The sequence below is a fragment of the Ursus americanus genome, chromosome 26 (assembly GCF_024610735.1).
Source record: "Ursus americanus isolate L20-20 chromosome 26, mUrsAme1.1.p, whole genome shotgun sequence".
NCBI classification, from domain to species: domain Eukaryota; kingdom Metazoa; phylum Chordata; class Mammalia; order Carnivora; family Ursidae; genus Ursus; species Ursus americanus.
In genome coordinates this window covers 42,665,044-42,683,510 of record NC_142152.1, presented here as the reverse complement: position 1 = coordinate 42,683,510, position 18,467 = coordinate 42,665,044, and the positions used below count along the sequence as shown (strand labels likewise).

Below are 18,467 nucleotides of genomic sequence, written 5' to 3'. Positions count from 1 at the left end.
GAGAGGGACAAGTAGACAACCCTGAGATCATGACCTGAGCCAGGGTCAGAGGCTTCACCGACTGAGCCACCGAGGTGCCCCATGGGAATCACCATTTTATTTTTTTATTTTTTATTTTTTTTAAAGATTTTTTATTTATTTATTTGACAGAGATAGAGACAGCCAGAGAGAGAGGGAACACAAGCAGGGGGAGTGGGAGAGGAAGAAGCAGGCTCATAGCAGAGGAGCCTGATGTGGGGCTCGATCCCATAACGCCAGGATCACGCCCTGAGCCGAAGGCAGATGCTTAACCGCTGTGCCACCCAGGCGCCCCGAGAATCACCATTTTAAAGCAGCCCAGGTGATGATGAAGATTGAGTGGGTTAGACTTTCCCCGGAAGACTCCACCTGAGTGCACGTTCAGATGACTGTCCTGCCAAGTTGACGCCGTAAGGTCTGGGTGTGTGGGCGTGGCTGGGAAGGTGCTCCTGGAACAAAACGGCCCGAGCACAGCTATGAAGCAGGAGAGCTTTGGAGCCATGTACAGAAGCATCTACGGGTGAATTTGGCTGGAGCATTCAGTAAGCAAGAGGGATGTGATGGAGCGCAGCTCTCCAAGTGGGTCTGGGCCTGGCAGCCGCACCTGGGACCTTGTTCGCAAGGCAGCTCTAGGGGTCCCGCCACAGACCTGCTGAGTCACAGATGCCTCGGAGTGGGGGGAGCATCCTGTGTCTTCCTGAGCCCCTGGGAGGAAGGGGGTCCTGAGTGCTGGGCTAATTCAGTGGGCAGTGAGACCCCCGTCGCAGGACAAGAAGCAGATTTCAGGAAGATTCATCCAACAGCACATGCTATGGAGAATAGAAATTTTGCTTTTCATCTTTATACAGAGAGAAATTTAATATAAAGTTACAGAATTACTCAAGTTAGGGAAAGATGACTAAGTCTTCATTTACTTCTTTTAAATTCTAGGAAGTGGGTGATAAATTATTTGAAACAGTAAAAAAATTATGGTATTATGAAAAAGTTAATTGTACTTAGACATTTTGTAATTTAAATTACTTTCTATTAACAGAAAACATTCTTGTCTAGTGAGAGGAAAAGAATACATTTATTTGTCAACAGAAATTGCAGACTTAGGAGCAAAAAATGTCAAACGGGATATGCACTTACAGAGGGGAAAGTGGTTTTCTGGATTGTTAGGCGAGAAGGGTTGTTTTTCAGATTTTAAAACTTAATAAAAACGCACACCTTTGAAATTAAAATCAGGTAAAATGGGACATCTTCTGAAACAAGGATAACCGTGATCCTGGAGTGTGGTGTTGAGAGTTGTAGGACGTAAAAACCGCAGGCAGGCAGGCCTGGTGAGGGAGTGGGCGTGGGGGCCAGAGGCCAACCGACGGCTGCTTTCCGTCAAAGCAGAGCGGGCCGTGAAATTCAAAGCGATCCTGGGTCTTCTTGCATTAAAAACACACTCCTTGGAACTGTGATCCATCCTCCTTTAAAGTGGAAATCTCCAGGGGCACCTCGGTGGCCCAGTGGGTCAAGTGTGGACTCTTGGTTTCGGCTCAGGTCATGATCTCAGGGTTGGGAGGTGGAGTCCGCTTGTCCCTGGTCGTCCTCCCCACTTGCACTCAAGCATGCTCCCTCGCTCGCGCGCGCTCTCTCTCAGATAAATAAATAAAATCTTAAAAATCCAGACTGGAAGTCGAGGAAAACCCTGGATTTTCAAGTGACTCCTGACACTTGATAGTCAACTGTTTGGAAGGGTGTGTCCCGCAAGGCCTGCCCCGGGGCGCGGCCTGAGTGGGGTTTTTCAGACCCGATTACTCTGGTGCTTATTACTCAGTACTACTGTTATGTCAGAATGCATGCGCGGGGGATTTTACGTGAAATCATGCCAGTATGTAGAATTTTAAATGGTGTATTTAATATTTCCTGAAATTACTAAAGATTATTTTTTAGGTTTTCACACATTAAATAAAATTGTTGGATTCTATTTTTGTTTCTAAAAAATGGGATATGTATCATTGGTAACTATAATTGGCTATTTCCTTAATTGCACAGGGAGAAGACACCCATTATCAGAAAAAAAGATTATGCACTATATGTACCAGTTATGTAAATCCCTTGATCATATGCACAGGTATGCTCTTGGAGAATTGGCAGGTCTCAAATTGATAAAATGTATTAACATTCATTAAAAATTCAACATAAAAGAATTTGAACGAGACACAAATTAACTCTGTCCTTTTATATTGAATGCAGAAATGGAATATTTCACAGAGATGTAAAGCCAGAAAATATATTAATAAAGGTAAGAATTTCTATATTAAAAAAATGGTATCAGAAGAAAGGTAGAATAGAAAACCTTTTTGCCAGATAGGCTTTAAATCCCAGATAGTTGGGCACCATGTTTATTATGCTGCTGTTGTTTTCTCCCAGTTGGAAAAAGTGGTTTATTTAATAAGTGCCATTAACACAGCTGTACATCTGGAAGGAAATAATCTTAGGCACTCTTCTCTTACTATAGGCAAAAATAAACCCAGGAGCACCGGGCTGGCTCAGTCAATGGAGCATGCGACTCTTGATTTCAGGGTCATGAACTCAAGCCCCATGTTGGGTATAGACACTACTTAAAAAAATAATAGATAAATAAACTCCATTCATATTATCCCTTCAAACACTGTGCATGTGAAAGTAGAAGAGGCAGAATTTGCGCTCAGGGGTGTCCTAGTCCGCAGCCACGTCGACTGTACGTACTTGAAGCGCACAGCCTGCTACGTTTGGGCATACACACACGAAGCCGTCGTCACAGCCAAGCAAACAGACCTCTTGCTCCTGAAGGTTCCTCATGCTCCTTGGTCATCCCTCCTGTCCATTGTCCCCAGGCATTCGTTTGCACTTTCTAGAATGTTCTCTAAATGGCATTCTATAGTATGTGCTCTTTCTTGGTCTGGATTTTTCCCTCAGTGTCATCATTCTGACGTCCACATCGTAGTGTGAGTGCCACACCTTTTGAAGTTGTCCCACAGATCTTGGCTGTTTTTCTCTGTTTTTGCCGTTATTTGTTGTCTCTGCATTTCAGCTTGGAAGTTTCTGTTGGCCCATCTTCCAGCGCTCTGGTTCTTTCCTCGGCTGTTTAGCCTGTGGATGAGCTTATCAAAGTCTTTTTTTATTTCCGTTACAGTGATTTTTACTTCTAGTGCTTCCTTTTGATTCTCCCTTAGAGCTCCGTCTCCCTGCTTGCATTTCCCATCTGAACTTTCCCTGAATTTTCCATCATCTACTCTTTCCACTAGAGCCCTTAACCAATCACTCATAGTGATTTTAAATTCCGTGACTGGTAATTCCAAAATTCCTAAATCGTGCACATCTGAAACTGGTTCTGATGCTTGCTTTGTCTCTCAGACTCTTTTTCTCGCCTTTTAACACACCTTACAATTTTGTTGGAGGTCCAACATGATGCACTGGGTAATAGGATCAGGTGGAAGGCCATTGGAAGGAAGTTTCTCGACAGCCTGGCTAGGAAACGTGCTGCGACCAATGTTTGCTGCAGGTGTCGGTACCAGAGGCTCCAATTTGTTGACAGCCTGGACGTTATTACTGAATGTGAGGGGTAAACAAAATGGAAGAGATATCCCGAAACGTGTCTCCCCGGTCTGTCTGACTTGCTCCAAAGAAGCCATGGCCCCCCAGACCCCCCAGCAGAGAACAAAGCTGCCAGCAGAGCTGGACAGCAGGGAAGTTAGAGACACAATGGGGCGAATGAACCATTACGGTATTTAATTCATTTGTAGACCCACGCTGTGACTTAAAATTTTCCAAAACCTGTAGACATTTGGAAATATTTGGAAGACATAGCCAGAATGTTTGTAAACGTGTCCCACGGAATAGAAATACCACTTCGTGATCTGCCAGAGGCACGAGCGGGTGCTTGTGAAGTAATTTGTATTTTATAAGCTAGTTTCCATGCTAGTAAATTTCCCGTTGGTGCATAAGTATTTGCAATGGTCTGTATTATAACAGCTGCTTGATGAGATGTCATTGGTCCCTGCAGCAGGATGTCCTGAAATTAGGGGACTTTGGGTCCTGCCGGAGCGTCTATTCCAAGCAGCCGTACACAGAGTACGTTTCCACCCGCTGGTACCGCGCCCCAGAGTGTCTCCTCACCGATGGCTTCTACACCTACAAAATGGACCTGTGGAGCGCGGGCTGTGTGTTCTACGAGATCGCCAGGTAGCGGGCCCGCGTCGTGTCTGAGAGCTCCTCGGTGCCGGCAGGCCCGCGCAGATGTCCTGAAGCCGGCCACACGGCGAGGCTCGGCCGACCTACCGCGTGGCTTCGTGCCAGGCCCTTCCTTTGCCAGACGGACTTTACGGTCATCCTGCCGGTGTGACTGTTTAACCTGACAGAACATGTACAGGCTTTCATTTTACTTTTCGTCAAATACTTTTCCTTGTTCGCTTGTCACAAGGTACAGGAGAGTATCAGTTCCTTTCTTACCACGCCCGTAGGTCGGTGGGCCTCCCCGTTCGGCTTCATCAGTGAAACGATTGATTCGTGAGTTCAGGAACAGAGTAGAAACGTGCTTATTGCCACCTTGTGGGGCCTGCCATGGGGATGTGTGAGCAGTGCCCCTGCTCCTGGGATCTACCCAAAGAGAGAGAGTCTGTCAGGTAGGAAGTGCTGGTCACAAGCGTGAGGATGGGTCACCTGTGGCGCAGCTGGATTCTAGAAAGCCCCAAGTTTTAACCATCATCCCCGGCCTCCACACCCCCCAGCCTTTGCGCTTCACCGCCGGGTGGAGCAGGGGCCCAGGAGAAAGGGAGGTGGGCTTGCCCCACTCAGGGTGAGTCGGGTGTGGGGTTGAAGAGGCCCACAGAGGGGGTGGGCCGGCACTCGTCTGCTGGGAGTGCACTGTCAAGGACGAGCAGGTGAGGTTAGCGTGGGTGACATGCATCATAGGCGGGGACCCGGGTCGTCTGCTCTCGCCAGCTCAACTACCCACTTCATAAATACAGGCGTGCCTGTCCTTTAGGACACACCTATTGATAATCGACTTGTTATTTTTGGAAAGCTGAGTGGCACTTTCACTGACGCTTAAAGTACCAACAGACAATCCTTTCTGCGGCGCTAAAATCCCTAAGGCTGGTAAAGGACCTCAGTGTTGAGAATGTGATAGCTGGTAGTGTCTCACCAGAGTGTGGGCAGCCTGCGGGGGGTCTGCCACACACACCCTTGCCGCCTGGCCCCCCGTCTCGGAGCTGCTCCCTGCCTGCCTGTGCTTTCCTCGTCTTTCCTGTAGCCACGGACAAGGCTGCTTTCCTGCGCAGAGCTGCTCTTCTAAACCCTTCTTTGTGGCATGTCATGCGAATTGAATTTATTTATATAAGCTTAAAATCTTTCATCCACGATTCCAAAATCCATAAAAGCTCCAAAAACCAAAACATTTCTTGGACTTTGTCACCAAAACCAGACCCGACCCACCCTGAATTTTTGTTGGAAAACCTCACCCGTGACAGGAGACTTACAGGGGTGATGTGTCTCACTGTGGAGACCCCAGGGTGTACAGAGAGGAATGTGGCCATCTCTTAGAATGACACCCACCTGTTGGGAAAGGAGAAACAGGCCTGGGCCGAAGGGAGAACGGAAAGCCCATAGCTGCAAGGAGGACCATGGGTGGGATTGTGTCCTTGGGTTTCCATGTGAGCTAGCCGCCCAGCAGAGGGGGACGCTGGGATGAAGAGGCCATGGCCTCCCCTAACCACAGTCCTGTCCTGCTCTTCCAGTCTGCAGCCCCTCTTCCCCGGTGCCAATGAGCTGGACCAGATCTCAAAAATCCACGACGTCATCGGCACGCCTGCTGAGAAGACCCTCACCAAGTTCAAACAGTAAGTGCGGCGTGTGCCCAAGAGTCCCATGTGGACTTGCCCCCTGCCAGGGCTGGTGGCAGCAGCCAGCCGAGCGGAGCAGGCTGCGCCTCTCCTGCCCTTGTAGGCCCTCTGTCTGCTTGGGTCCTCGCTGCCGCTGAAGGGGCTGCAGGTTGGCCAGGGGGCCGGGGCTCTCGTCCCCCAGGGTTCTGCCAGGGGCGCTGTTCCTCCAGCGCCACAGAAGAGTTCAGATGGTCTTGCTGAGGGCCTGGCAGTCAGGTTTTGTCTTCCGAATATTTACCCAGGACTGAGAGACCTTTGGGCAGAGAAGGTTCCCACATATAGGCTGTGCGTGGTGAGGCGTTCGTGGGAGCGTCACCCAGCATTGCCAGCAACACGGACACCTCGACCACGACTGGTTAGGGTTTGGTTTTGGTCAGAGATGCAGCTGAATCTGGGAGCTGGGGCTTCTGAGGGAGAGCCCTGTGGGGTAGCGGGTGGGCAGCTCCTGGGCCCTCAGAAGGCAAGGAGAGACAACAATTATCGAGTCTTCCTTTTCCTCCTTTGAAGCTTTATCTCTTTCTTCTCAGGTAAAAACGTGCTACTAGTCTTCTCAGGGGGACAGTCGTTCTCTCACATTGATAGTACAACAGGTCTCACGACCCCTGCCCCATTTTAAAAACAGACTTTAAATTTTAGAGCAGTTTCAGGTTCACAGCAAACTTAGTGCAAGGTACAGAGGCTTCCCGTAGACCAGCTGGGGGCCCGCACAGCCTCCCCACGTGACCCCCCGCGCCAGGGTGACGCATCGGTGACCATCCATGAGCCCACTCTGACACTTTGTCACCCCGAGTCTGCAGTTCACGGGAGGGTCCCTCTGCTATCGTACCGTCTCTGGGTTTGGATGACCGTGTAGTCACACCCGTTCTGAGAGCGTAAACCGTCGTCAGTCAGGGCCCTGTAGAATCATGATGGTGGCTGGCCAAGTGCGCTCAATAATGGCGTGATCGTTTATTATCATTGGGCTTTTAATACAGGTCGAGAGCTATGAGTTTTGATTTTCCTTTTAAAAAGGGATCAGGAATACCTCTACTGACGGCCAGTTTGTCCTCGCAATGCCTCTCCCTCCTGCACGCAATGGTGGCCTATGATCCCGATGAGAGAATCAGCGCCCACCAGGCCCTGCAGCACCCCTACTTCCAAGGACAGAGGTGGGCTCCCGTGCAGCCCCGGGTGGTGGCAGGAGCTGGCCGTTGAGGCCTGGGGGGCACGAGCGGGGCTGGGTGGGTCCGGGAGCGGCCTATCCTGAACTTGGGTGCCCCCGAGATGTACCCCTCGTTCTTTTCTGGTGTAGCCTCCCAAAAGGAGGCGGTCAGTGGCTTGCGGCCGGGCATGAGGGCTCAGTGGCTGCTCTGAGGTTGAGCTGCTCGTGAGGCTCCAGTGGTCAAGACTCCAGGAGGAGCCTGTTGCACAGCAGTGACAGCAGGGTGAACTCGCTGTGGGTTGGGGGCACGTTGGTACCTGGCACGGGAGGAGCTGCCTGAGGGGCACTCGTGCCAGGGTGAGCGTGGCGGTGAGGCGGGGGCTGCGGGCGTGTGGCCGGGCAGTGCCCACATGGGATAGACCAGCCTGGGAAGGCGGAGAGGGACATGCAGGCATGCTGTGCATGCTCTCAGGGGAGCACGCCCTCTCTCCCCCTTCCCTGCAGGGCAGCTGAGAAGCAGGCTCTGGCCAGCCACAGAAAACCTTTCTTTCCAGAGCGCCCTGTGGCATCAGAACTGTTCAGTAACAGCTGGCAAATTTCAAAGAAGGACAGAAAGCAGGTACTGAGTGAAGTTAGTGAGCTGGAAATGGCCTTTGTAGGTGGGACTGGATGTCCTCAGGGGGCTCGTGTCTCTGCGGAGGACGCCCCCCATGGCAGGCCAGACTGCCCCACCCGCCTGAAAGGGGCGCCCATCAGCGAGGTCTGACCCTGCGCCCGCGATGTCTCTGAACTAGGACGCAGGGAGCCCGGCTCGATCGTTCCCGCCCCTTCTGTCCCGCTAGCCGAGGGGGAACGGCAGCGCCCCGTGTGCGCAGGCCAGGCCAGGAGAGGCGGGATTCTCCCACACACAGGTGCCAGGTTCTCTGCCAAAGTGCTTGGCAGCTGTCACCTCCCTGTGCCCTCCAGCTGACCCTAGCAGGGGGCACAGAGAAGCTAAGCTGGCCCGGGTGACCTGGTGTGCCAGTGGCAGGCCCCCACACCCCCACGTGCACAGCCAGTCTCAGGGAGCGCTCGCCTGGGCACAGACTGCTTCGAAAACAGCAGCTTCCTTTTGCAGTCTTCTCACCCCTGAGCGCCCCAAGTGGTCCCCGCTGCTGTGCCCCACCAGCTCCACGTTCTGCGCTGACCGCGCGCTGTGCGGCGCTGTGCCCTTCTGTCACTCATCCCAGCATCAACTGCGTGTCACTTTGTGCTAGGAGCTGAGGTCACCGGTACATCTGCAGCCAGGCCGCCTGCCTGATGGCTCCATTCGGCTAAGAGGCTGAGCAGTTCAGACCCAATCTCCTGGTCTCTCCCCCCAGACCTTCTTTTCTCCCCCCTGCCTTCCCTTTAAGGGTGGAGGCAGCTCCCTTCCTGCTCTTCAGGCCCCAAAAGGTGACACACCAGCCCCACTTGAGCCTCCCTCACTTTGTCTCCCGACTGCTGTCTCTGCTCCGGCCTTCCCTCCGGTGAGACGTTTGTCTGACCGTGTCACTCCTGCCGGCACCCAGCACAGTCCCTGCGCATCTGGAGGGGCCACACGGGAAGCCTTCCCAGCCTTGAGGGCCATAAGGTCCCATCACAGCTGTCCTCTTGCCGTGGACGATCCGTAAATGAACAGTGGGGCTCTGTCCCAGTAAAACTTTGCACACTGCGATTTGAATTTCATGTAATTGTTACATGCCATGAAATGGTTTTCAGCTATTAAAAAAGGCAGGGTCCCTGGGTGGCTCAGGTGATTGAGTGTCCAACTCTTGGTTTTGGCTCCGACTGTGATCTTGGGGTTGTGGGATCGAGCCCTGTGTTGGGCTTTGGGCTCAGCAGGAAGTCTGCTGGAGATTCTCTCCACTCCCTCCCAAATAAATAAATAAATAAATAAAAATTTAAAAAAAAAGGTAAAGAAATTCTTAGCTCACCAGCCACACTGAAGCAAGAACATGGGCGGGTTTGGCCGACCTCCGGAGTTAAAGCAGGGGTGCCAGCACAGCCGTGGCCCGTGGAGCGCTGCTCTGACCGTCTCAGTGGCCTCCCTGGCGTCAGGCCAGGCTACAGCCAGCTGCCCTGTGGGGCAGACCCCGCATGAGACTCCAGTGTGAAGGCTCTGCCTCCCCTGGGGGGGACGCTCCAGTGAGCAGCCACGTCACTTGGGTGGTGGGGATACCGTATGGTCACAGCTCTTGGTCAAGTTCCATTAGGCGAAAGTCGTACAGAAGAGCCTCTTTTGTTTTTCCTAATTTCCGTAAAGGGGACACCATTATAGGTTCGACTGACCTGTGTTTTGTTTCAAGAAACAGTCCCTAAAGCCAGAGGAGGACCATCCCAAGAGACCAGGACCGGCCTACCTAATGGAACTGCCCAAACTGAAGCTTTCGGAAGGGACCAAACTGTCCTCGCACTCCAGCCCCGCACTGCGCTCCGTGCTCGGCCCGGGGGCCAACAGGAAAGTGCCGGTGCTGAGGCCCTTCAAGTGCGCTGGCGCCGACCAGAAGGTAGCCCGTCTTGCCAACTCCCCGTGGCCCGCGGCTCCTGGCCCGGCCCGCTGAGTGTCTGCTGTTTCCCTTAACAGACGGATGCGCAGAAGGACCTGAAGGCCAACCTGAAGCAGTACCGTCTGCCCACGATCGAGAGGAAGGGCGGGGGGTACTGAGCAGCCCGGCCGGCCGCCTGCCCGGAGCGTGAGAGCAGGTGTGGCCAGGCCGGGCCCCGCGGGTCACCTCCAAGCCTCCGATGGAGGACCCTGGGAGAGGCCCTGCGTCCCCCGAGACACTGCCCTGCAGGCCAGCCGCGGCTGCGGGCGTCCTGAGAGCAGCTGTCCTGTATGTTCCAGTCGAATACATTTGTAAAACCACCTCGTTCTGGGGTTTTATTTCATTTTTGTAACCTGAGAATTGGGGGGCAGAGAATATTTTGTGATTTTTAAAAATCTGAGTCAAAACAGAAATCAGAATTCATATACTGTATGATTTAGGCTCGGTTTCACCACGGGCCCTGCACGCCATGCCACCTGCAGTACGTCACCAACAGTGTGTGGCACGTCACCGCTCACAGATTATGCTCCTGGAGTTTTATTAAAGAATAAGCTGTCGGTACAGTATTTTAATATTTTCTGAGTTACACGTGTCCTGACATGCATTTCTTTATTTTAGGTCTTGTGAGCATGTTTGGGGAAGTTATTTTGTTGGGAAGGCTTTGGTACAGCTCAATTTTGTGGCACGTGAAAAGCCAGTAAGGACTGAACAGAGGCTCGGCCTGGTTGCGCCATGGCCTCGGTGCCCCCAGGGAGCTGCAGCCGGAGGAGGCGGCCAAGCACGAGGCTCGTCGGAGCGCCGGGCTTGCCTGCGGCCACCGGCCACCTCACATTAGCTCCGGAGGCCCAGCTTCACCTGTGAGTAGAGATGCTGCTTCCTGCCGGCGCTTTGCTCTGCTGCTGGCCCGCCTGCTGGCCAGACGCCAGACCCTCTGAGCCCCTTTTTGTCTTGGGATGTAGCGTAATGACACCTTCGTTTTCTCATCTTCACAAACTTACAATGTTAAGAAAAAGCAAATTTCCCAGGTTAGTTTTAGTCTTCTTGTTCCCTCTTTTGAGACAGATCTGTGACATTCTTCCACATGCTCTCCGGTGGCCACCATGTCTGAGCCACCTGCCAGGAGGTGAAGCAGAACCAGGAGTCCCAGGCCGGCCAGGCCGTGGGGTGGATGCGGCAGCCTGGGGAGGGGCAGGCGGGAGCCAGCGTTTCACAGGGGTTGGGTGCGGGTGAGCGTGGGGCAGCATGGGTATGGGCCACACGGCGGCCCAGGAGCCCAAGAGGGGCAGATTCAGGACCAGAAAGAAGGTTTTGGGGGACCTTCGGAGCTGGGTGCGCATGAGGAGGGGCTGGGAAGAGCTTCCTCTGAGCCCATTTAACACCCTGGTGGGGTCTTCGGGAAGCCCTGTTGTGGCGGGGGTGGAGTGGGGGGGACATTGCGGGACAAGCAGGGCGCTGCTCTGCCCCCTCGGAGGATCTGGGAGTTCCGGGCCCCTGGGAGCTGAGGCAGGGAGAAGGCCGGAGCCGCGGGGTGCTGAGGCTCCACAGCAGGCAGGCTGGGGAGACAGGAGCCGGGGGAGACCGGAGCGGGCTCCTGGGATTGAAGGGGGCCCTGCATGGCCAGTGAGCCCACACTCGGAACCCAGGCAGGCGAGGCTGCCGGAGAACCAGGCCCGAGGGGCAGTGGCTCGGGGGGCATGCTCCTGTCCTCGAGGACTGGCTCTAAGGACATATTTAAGGACTGACAAGAATTTGTGTATTTAGGAAAACTGTTACCCCTTAAAGTGCATACAATTTGAGGGGGAAATCTTTAAAGTTCTCCCACACACCTTTCTGAGTAAGCAGATTTGTCCCTCCCCACGGAGGGCCTCTCTGGGACAGGACAGGCCCTTGGGGTGTGACCTGTCCACCAACTGAAGCTCTTTTGGCTTCACGTTGGTCTCTGGAATACAAGTGCTGTGAAGCAGTCGGCCCGGAGCCGGGGGCCCAGCCACCCCAGGCCCCACAGCGGGCATGGCTGGTGCCTCATGGAGCAGGTGGCACCGTGGCCACGCTCGCCCTCCCTGCACCTACCCACCCACGCTCAGCACGGAGCCGGTCACCGGGCAGCAAGAATGGCTCCGGCTCTGTGCCCGGCCTCTAGGCCCAGTGCTGGGTGTGGAAGGCCACCTCCGCCTGCTGCCAGAGCCCTGGCGGGTCTCGGCTCACTGCAGACTGGAGGCCCGCGGAGCCTTTGCGGGCAAGGCTATTCCCGAGCACAGGAACTGTCGCCACAAAGCTCCCAAAGGGACCGGGGTCGAAGTCGTGCTCCCCCACCACCCTGTCAAGCTGGCTCACTGCACAGCGTTTCCTGAGCACGTGCCTGGTACACCAGCCTCGCTCTTCACCCACTGGGCCCCCTGGGGCTCAGCCCGAGAGGGCTCGAGGCAGGGAGGCACCAGCACCCACAGCCCGGCTGCTCCCGGCGCTGAGGCTCAGCCTAGGGTGCTGGTCTGGGGGGTCCGGTTCTGACAGCACCTTAGCGTGTGGACCTGCCTGTGGAGTAGAAAACGCAGAGGCGACGCCACCCAAGTGACCTGGGCGCTGCTGCTCCCTGCCCCCCGGCGCTGAGGACTCCCCGGGGCCTGCCGTGTTTCCTCTGGTCCAGCCACGGGGCAGTCAGCAAGCTTGCGGCCTCCACGCCCTGGAGCCCCGGCCTCCTCTCGGCTTCCCTTAGACGTGTCCCCACGCAAGTAGCGTGTCTTCACCAGCCCCTACGTGTACGAAGGCTCCAGGCAACCAATAAAGGCAAATGCGAGTCATGCTGAGCCTTCCCTGGCTTCGGACGAGGTGACGGGCCCCAGGGCCGGCCGCGGGGCTGCGGCAGTTACAAGGCGGTCTGCTTTTGGAAGCCAACTCGGGCTTCTTGGCCAGGAGCCAACTGAAGGTACACGAGCCACAGATTTGTTCCTAGTACAGACGCATCGACAGCAAATCGGGGCCCGTCTGACGCTTCGCTCCGGAGCCAGGGTGAAGGGGAACGGCAGGGGGCTGAGCCGGGACTGTCCCCCTCGAGAGCTGTGGAAGCTGGGGAGCACAGCCGGGGCATCTGACTGAACCGAGCTTGAATTTTAACACACGTGCTGTTCTCGTGCCAGCCAGATTTCCACCTGTCACTTCACAGGAAAAGGAGACAGCCCCAGGGGGTCACAGGATGAACTCGGGACTCCGCAAAGGCGGCCTTTGCTGACCCGCAGCAGCACGTGGCCTCGTGTGTCCCTGGACCTGCGTGGCTGGGGTTTTGTGCCCCTGACAGTGTCTAGGAGCCAGCGCTTTGGTCACGGTGACAGAAAGACCATCGAGCACGTGCGGTTTTAATACGCAGGTCGTTTTGAATGTACACGATAAAAATTCTGACTCTTTCCCTTGAAACGACAGGGTGTCTGACTGTTTCCTGGCATTCGCCTCCCCCAGAGCGCCTGTCCCTGGGACTCGGGCTCCACAAGCTGCGGGAGCTTCGGGGGCCCGGCCTCTCCTCTGAGAAGCAGCCGTGGCCCGGCGCCGCCCGCACAGCAACCCCGAAAACAGTGCAGCTCTCGGAGGCCGTGCGCTTGATTTCCGGCCTCCGTTGTGGGGACAAGCCCCAGACTTAACGTGCTCGCTCGGAGAAGTGTGTTTCGGACACTTCGTGGTTTACAGTCACACCAGATAAAAATGCCTTCCTGGGGTACAGCTGCGGATGATGGTAGGAGTGACAGCCTTCTGCTGGGCGGTCCCTGCCACCGGGGAGTCCCCGAGTGTGGGCAGGACCTGCACTCAGAGCTGCTCCCGGGCTGGCCTCAACGTGATACCCATCCCGGGTGATCCCCGCAGCCGACAGAGCACGCCGGACTCTCCAGGGTCCGTGACACACGTGTGGTCATGTGTGGCCACGGGCTTTCAGCAATGACAGGTGCGCTCAGGGACTGCAAGCAGGGAGGAGAGAGGGGTTCGCTGGGCCGCACGGACAGGTGCCACCTCCCAATGGAGGCCACAGACCGTAAGCCACAGAACTCTCCAGATGAGCCCTGCTCGAGCAGCCTGTCCTAGTTTGAGCTTCCAGGAACAGGGTGGATAAAGGACGAATCATTTTATACCAAACTTTAATAGAACAAAAAGTTACATTAAAAATTGAGCCAACTTCACAGAAGATAAACAAATGGTATATTCAAGATAGTTTTAATATTAATTTTTTTCGTGAATTAGAAATATCACTCATAAATGATGGAAATTACTGGTGAAGTAACCATGTCCCCAGTAGCAGAAACACATCATTTATACGTATAAATACAGAGCTGACTGCATTGAAAGCAATGGTATTAAAATAAATGTTAAGATTAAAAAGGGCATTCCCCACCCTGTAGGGCCGTGGGTCTGTGAGACCCGTATTTAAAGTAATTTCCTAATAGCATTCAACTGTTTAAGTGCAAACAATTTGTAAAACTCTATGATTGCAGCATCCGTCTTCCTGAATGACAGATGGAAGTCAGAAAGCAACAACTTTCTTCATGAGTGCATTGCAGGTTGTCTCTGACCACCTATGTATAAAAACATCAATGCAAAAACAGAGTGAAGTACTATTCGTAACACTTGAGTTTAAGGGGACTTTTTGTCCAAGAAATATTTTATTTTACACTATGTATATATGTATAGATTATTTATATATTTTATATATATATAATATATATATGATATCAATTACACTGAACTTCTGAGTAAAAAGCAAGAAAATCCTCTTACTTTTTACTGCAGCTCCAAAATAATGATTTAAAAGTGGGAACAGCTTCTTTGGGTGAATGGCAGAGAGCACCCTTCCGAGCAGGCCCACGGGTCCTCGCACGTGACTCTGGGTGACCGCTGCCTCCGGCTAGTGTCCACGTTCCCATCTCCGTCTGTCGCTCCCTCAGGGTCGCGTCGGGGCGAGGGTTCTCAAGCGGGGGTGGGCCACTACACTACGGTTCCACCTGGAGAGCTGGCCTGGTTTTGGGATGACAACAAACCCTGCAAACAAAGCAGTTTACATTAATCCCGCAAAACGCGGGGCAGCCAAGAAAGCCACACTCATCCTTTGCCAGAGGTTCACATGACCACAGTTAGATTTCTGTCGGATTGTTAGCCACTGTTTGAACAAATCCTCCATTTCTCGTCTACTTAATTCTCATCCATGTCACTGTGTGACAGTCCCAGCAGATCAGGGTCCGCTGGAGCCGGCCCCGGCCTGGGTGTCCTACAGAGGGCAGGGCTGGCCTGGGGAGCAGCAGGCGGCCTCTCGGGGCCTGGGCTCCTCGGGACATCGTGAGCCCGAAGGCGAGGGGCAGCTGGCCGGCGGCCAGTCGCCACCTTCCCCAGAGGCCGCTGCTCAGGACCACGGTGAGGCCCCAGGAGAGCTCGGCCCTGGCTCGCATAGCAGCGGCCTGGAGTAGCTCACGACGCTGCCCGGGGACCTCATGCCCCGGCCCCACAGCGGGTCCCCACAGCGGGTCGGCCGCCACAGACGGGCTTAGCGCTTTCTAAAGGTGTCTTCCACCTGCGGGGCGCGGGAAGGGATGCTCTCGCTTTCTCTGGTTGGGGTGTGATGCTGGCGTCCCTCTGGCTTCGGCACCGGCGCTTGGGGCTCAGCGGGAAGACAAAGAAGGATCTGGGCCCTGGGCTGCCGGATCTGGGGACAGGGTGCAGGAGGTGGCGTGTGTGCCACTGGGGTGGCCCCTCCCGAGAGGGGGGAGGCCTGAGTTGGGACCCCCTGACAACCAGCCCCAGACACGGCAAAGAGCGTCTACATTTCTCCACACTCACTGGGATGCACAGTCATCACAGTTCTGAGGTTACACAAGTGTGACACTGAAGCGACGGATTTCCAGCTCTGTGAACACAAACTCGAGCTGTCCTACAAAGTGTTTCCGTTGGTTGTTGACACAGGACAAGCCTTGAGCTTGAAGCCAACGCCGCCGCGTCGCACACCCTGGACCCGTGTGGGTGCAGAGGCGAGGGGGCCGCGCGACGCCGCCCCGCAGCTCTGCCCACACCTGCTGGCGGGGTGGGGGCGGGCTGGGAGACTCGCTGTCCCCCGCGATGCCTTCTCCCTTGCTTCTCACAAGTGGCAGCTGTTCATCTAGTCGCGATCAGGAAGCCAAGAGCAAAGGGAGTGTCACCCGGACCCCTGCTCTGAATCTACAGGAGCTCCTTCCCTGGGATCCAGGAGCTGCCCCCGGAAAGGAGCACAACCTGGGCAACTTCCACCGTGAAGCGCCCCCTGTTTCCCACGCATAGCCCTCGGGGGCCGCCCCGCAGACCCGACGCCGGGCCCCCTGCCTCCCTGGGTGGAAGCAGCAGCCCACCAAGGGAGGGGAGCCGTGGGCCCGTCCCTCCTCCCGGCCTCTACGGAGCTGCAGGGAGGCCGGCAAGGTCAGACTCCACTTCCACGGTGACAGTCGGTGACAGTCCGGAGTGAAGAAGCCTTTATCACAAGAGCTCTGCCACCACAATCAAGGTTTCGGGGGTTCGGATTACAGAAAGTGGTTTCCAGGAGCTATGGGATGTCCAGGAGCAGTGCCAAGTCTACAAAATGAAGAGGTCCCTTTTCTCCCCAAATGAGAGGAGGACTCTGCTCCTGCCGCTGAAGGGGGAGTGGAGACCCAGCCTGGGGACAGAGCCCCAGCCCCACGCAGCGCTCCAGAGGACGGTGACCCGAGGCGCCCACAGTTATTTAAAGACTCAGGACAGGGGCACCTGAGTGGCTCAGCCGTTAAGCGTCTGCCTTCGGCTCAGGTCATGATCCCAGCATTCGGGGATCGAGTCCCGCGTCGGGCTCCCTGCTCGGCGGGAAGCCTGCTTCTCCCTCTCCCACTCCCCCTGCTTGTGTTCCCTCTCTCGCTGCCTCTCTCTCTGTCAAATAAATAAATAAAATCTTAAAAAAAAAAATAGGACACAGAAAGGCACTCCTCCCCCCATCCCAGACCAGCCTTGTCTAGCACGAGGACAAGGCAAGCCACGTGTGAAATTTAAAATTCTAGAAGCACATTTAACAATTAAGAAAAAAGGTGACATTAGTCCTAATATATTCAACTCAATATATCCCATATTACCATTTCAACAGGTAGAGTATACAAATTATTAATGACTTATTTTACGTCACTTTTTCATAGCAGCCTTGAGGGATGCTGTGCCGCACGTCTGGATTTGGCCCCGTTCCGGTGCTCCGAGGCTGCAGTGGCCGGGCCGGCCGCCCAGCCCAGCCCTTCCCTGCCCTAGACCGTCTCCGACCCCGAGTGTGCCGGCCGCGGAGGACTTGGCCCCTCTCCTGCGGCCGGCCGAGGGTGGGTGCCGAGGCTCAGAGCGTCAGCAGGGGCACCCTGAAATGGCACCCCATCCTCGGGCTCCGGGGGGAGGCGCTCTCCTACACAAACTCGCTCATCCTCCCGCTTCTGTTGGCTGAAGCCTCCACCCCCCCAAGAACCACCTCCCCGCTGGCCTACTGTCCACGTGAGGCCAGGTTCACAGATCACAAAGGTCACCCAAGCAAGCAACCACCTCAGACCCACCTTTCCCTCAACTTCTGCCGTCCACACTCACATGAACCCCCAACGGCCAGATGCCCAAGGAAGCGCAGGGTCTGGGTAACAGGGTTAGCCCTTCTGGCGTCAACCGCGGTGAACACCTGCGTACGAACCTGCGTACGAACGGGCGCTGGGCGGCGGTGACGCCTGGGATCCACGCCCGGGCGCCGCCCCTCGGGCACCGAGCCGGGAAGCGGCCTGGGAGCCAGCCTGGCGTGGGGGGAAACCCGAGGGCTCGGGTGGGGGGCCTCTCTGCCAGAGCAAAGGAACAAGGGACAGAACGGCGGAAGCGCGTCCAACAGCGGGCCTCCAGCGACCCGGCACCAAGCGGACACGCCCCACCGAGGGGCCCCGCGGGGGCACGAACCCCAGGGCGCGGGTGCCTCCGGCGTGCGGGTGAGCATCTGGGAAGTTCCCAGGAAGCGAGGAGCGTCAGCCACAGGTCCGCGGCGGGCGAGGAGGGCCGTCCAGGACGGACGCCCGGCGGCAGCAGGCGAGGCCCCGCCTGGCCTGGCGCGGTCAGCGGGATGTCGACCCCACCGGTTCCCTTCCTGGAGCTGGAACCGGCTTTGCGGTGATGGACCGTGGACGCTTCGGGGGAAATGCTGCCGTTCAAACAAATTCAATGTCAAGTCCCCTTAGCTCTATAAGCTGTGCTTTCTTTTAAAGGTTACTGCGGGACAGAGAGAGACGGCAACACGCACAGGCCCCCATCGAAGACTTGAGACCGCCGTGGTGAGGAAGCCCGCGGACAGGTCTGGGGCCCAGCTGCGGCCCGGGCTGCCTGCTCCGAGGCAGGCGTGCTGTCTGACTGCGTCCTCCGTGGTTACACTCGGGGAGGAAGGAGCAAAGGACGGGCCCGGGCTGATGAAGAGTCGTGCCCGCCTGGCCCGCACGCCGCCAGCCTCGCGGAGTCCAGCTGTCCTCAGCGCTGTGGGGACTGCCGGTCTGCCCGCCAGACACCGCACGGGGCTGCACCAACACCAATCCCCCGAGACGCTGGGAATCCGCCTAATAGCCTATTAGGCCCCCGGGGGGAAGCTATTACCGGACGAGGGACGATTCCTGAATCTAATATTTAATAAGCCGTTCTGTTCTCACCAGAGTTGCCATTTTATTCCTGCTAGAGATTCCATTTGAAAATTAAATAAAATACTCCAGCTCTTGGTCACGCGGAGACTAAGAGGCAAATGTCATTTGTAAAGCCATGTCCCTTTAGAGATGGCCTGGAGACGGTGAGATCTCGGCTGGCTAACTTCCTCCAGGAGTTTCCAGCCGT

At 55.5% G+C, this 18,467-nt stretch overlaps 2 protein-coding genes across 6 annotated transcripts in view; one reads left to right on the top strand and one right to left on the bottom strand.

Moving 5' to 3' along the window:
• Window positions 1-10,186, top strand: part of MOK (MOK protein kinase) — a 49,802-nt gene extending 39,616 nt beyond the window's left edge. For all 3 annotated transcript variants that reach the window (XM_087856229.1, XM_087856230.1, XM_045775432.2), the window contains 8 exons: window positions 2,044-2,122; window positions 2,245-2,293; window positions 4,037-4,215; window positions 5,769-5,870; window positions 6,887-7,060; window positions 7,558-7,672; window positions 9,381-9,581; window positions 9,659-10,186. In XM_087856229.1, the coding sequence (XP_087712355.1) occupies window positions 2,044-2,122; window positions 2,245-2,293; window positions 4,037-4,215; window positions 5,769-5,870; window positions 6,887-7,060; window positions 7,558-7,672; window positions 9,381-9,581; window positions 9,659-9,739 (980 nt within the window). In that variant the 3' untranslated portion in view covers window positions 9,740-10,186. The remainder of the gene's footprint in view (window positions 1-2,043; window positions 2,123-2,244; window positions 2,294-4,036; window positions 4,216-5,768; window positions 5,871-6,886; window positions 7,061-7,557; window positions 7,673-9,380; window positions 9,582-9,658) is intronic.
• Window positions 10,187-13,797: 3,611 nt separating this feature from the next.
• Window positions 13,798-18,467, bottom strand: part of WDR20 (WD repeat domain 20) — a 63,655-nt gene continuing 58,985 nt past the window's right edge. For 2 of the 3 annotated variants that reach the window (XM_045775424.2, XM_045775423.2), the window contains one exon: window positions 13,798-14,636. In XM_045775424.2, the coding sequence (XP_045631380.1) occupies window positions 14,583-14,636 (54 nt within the window). In that variant the 3' untranslated portion in view covers window positions 13,798-14,582. The remainder of the gene's footprint in view (window positions 14,637-18,467) is intronic. The other variant, XR_006775832.2, reaches the window with a different exon arrangement.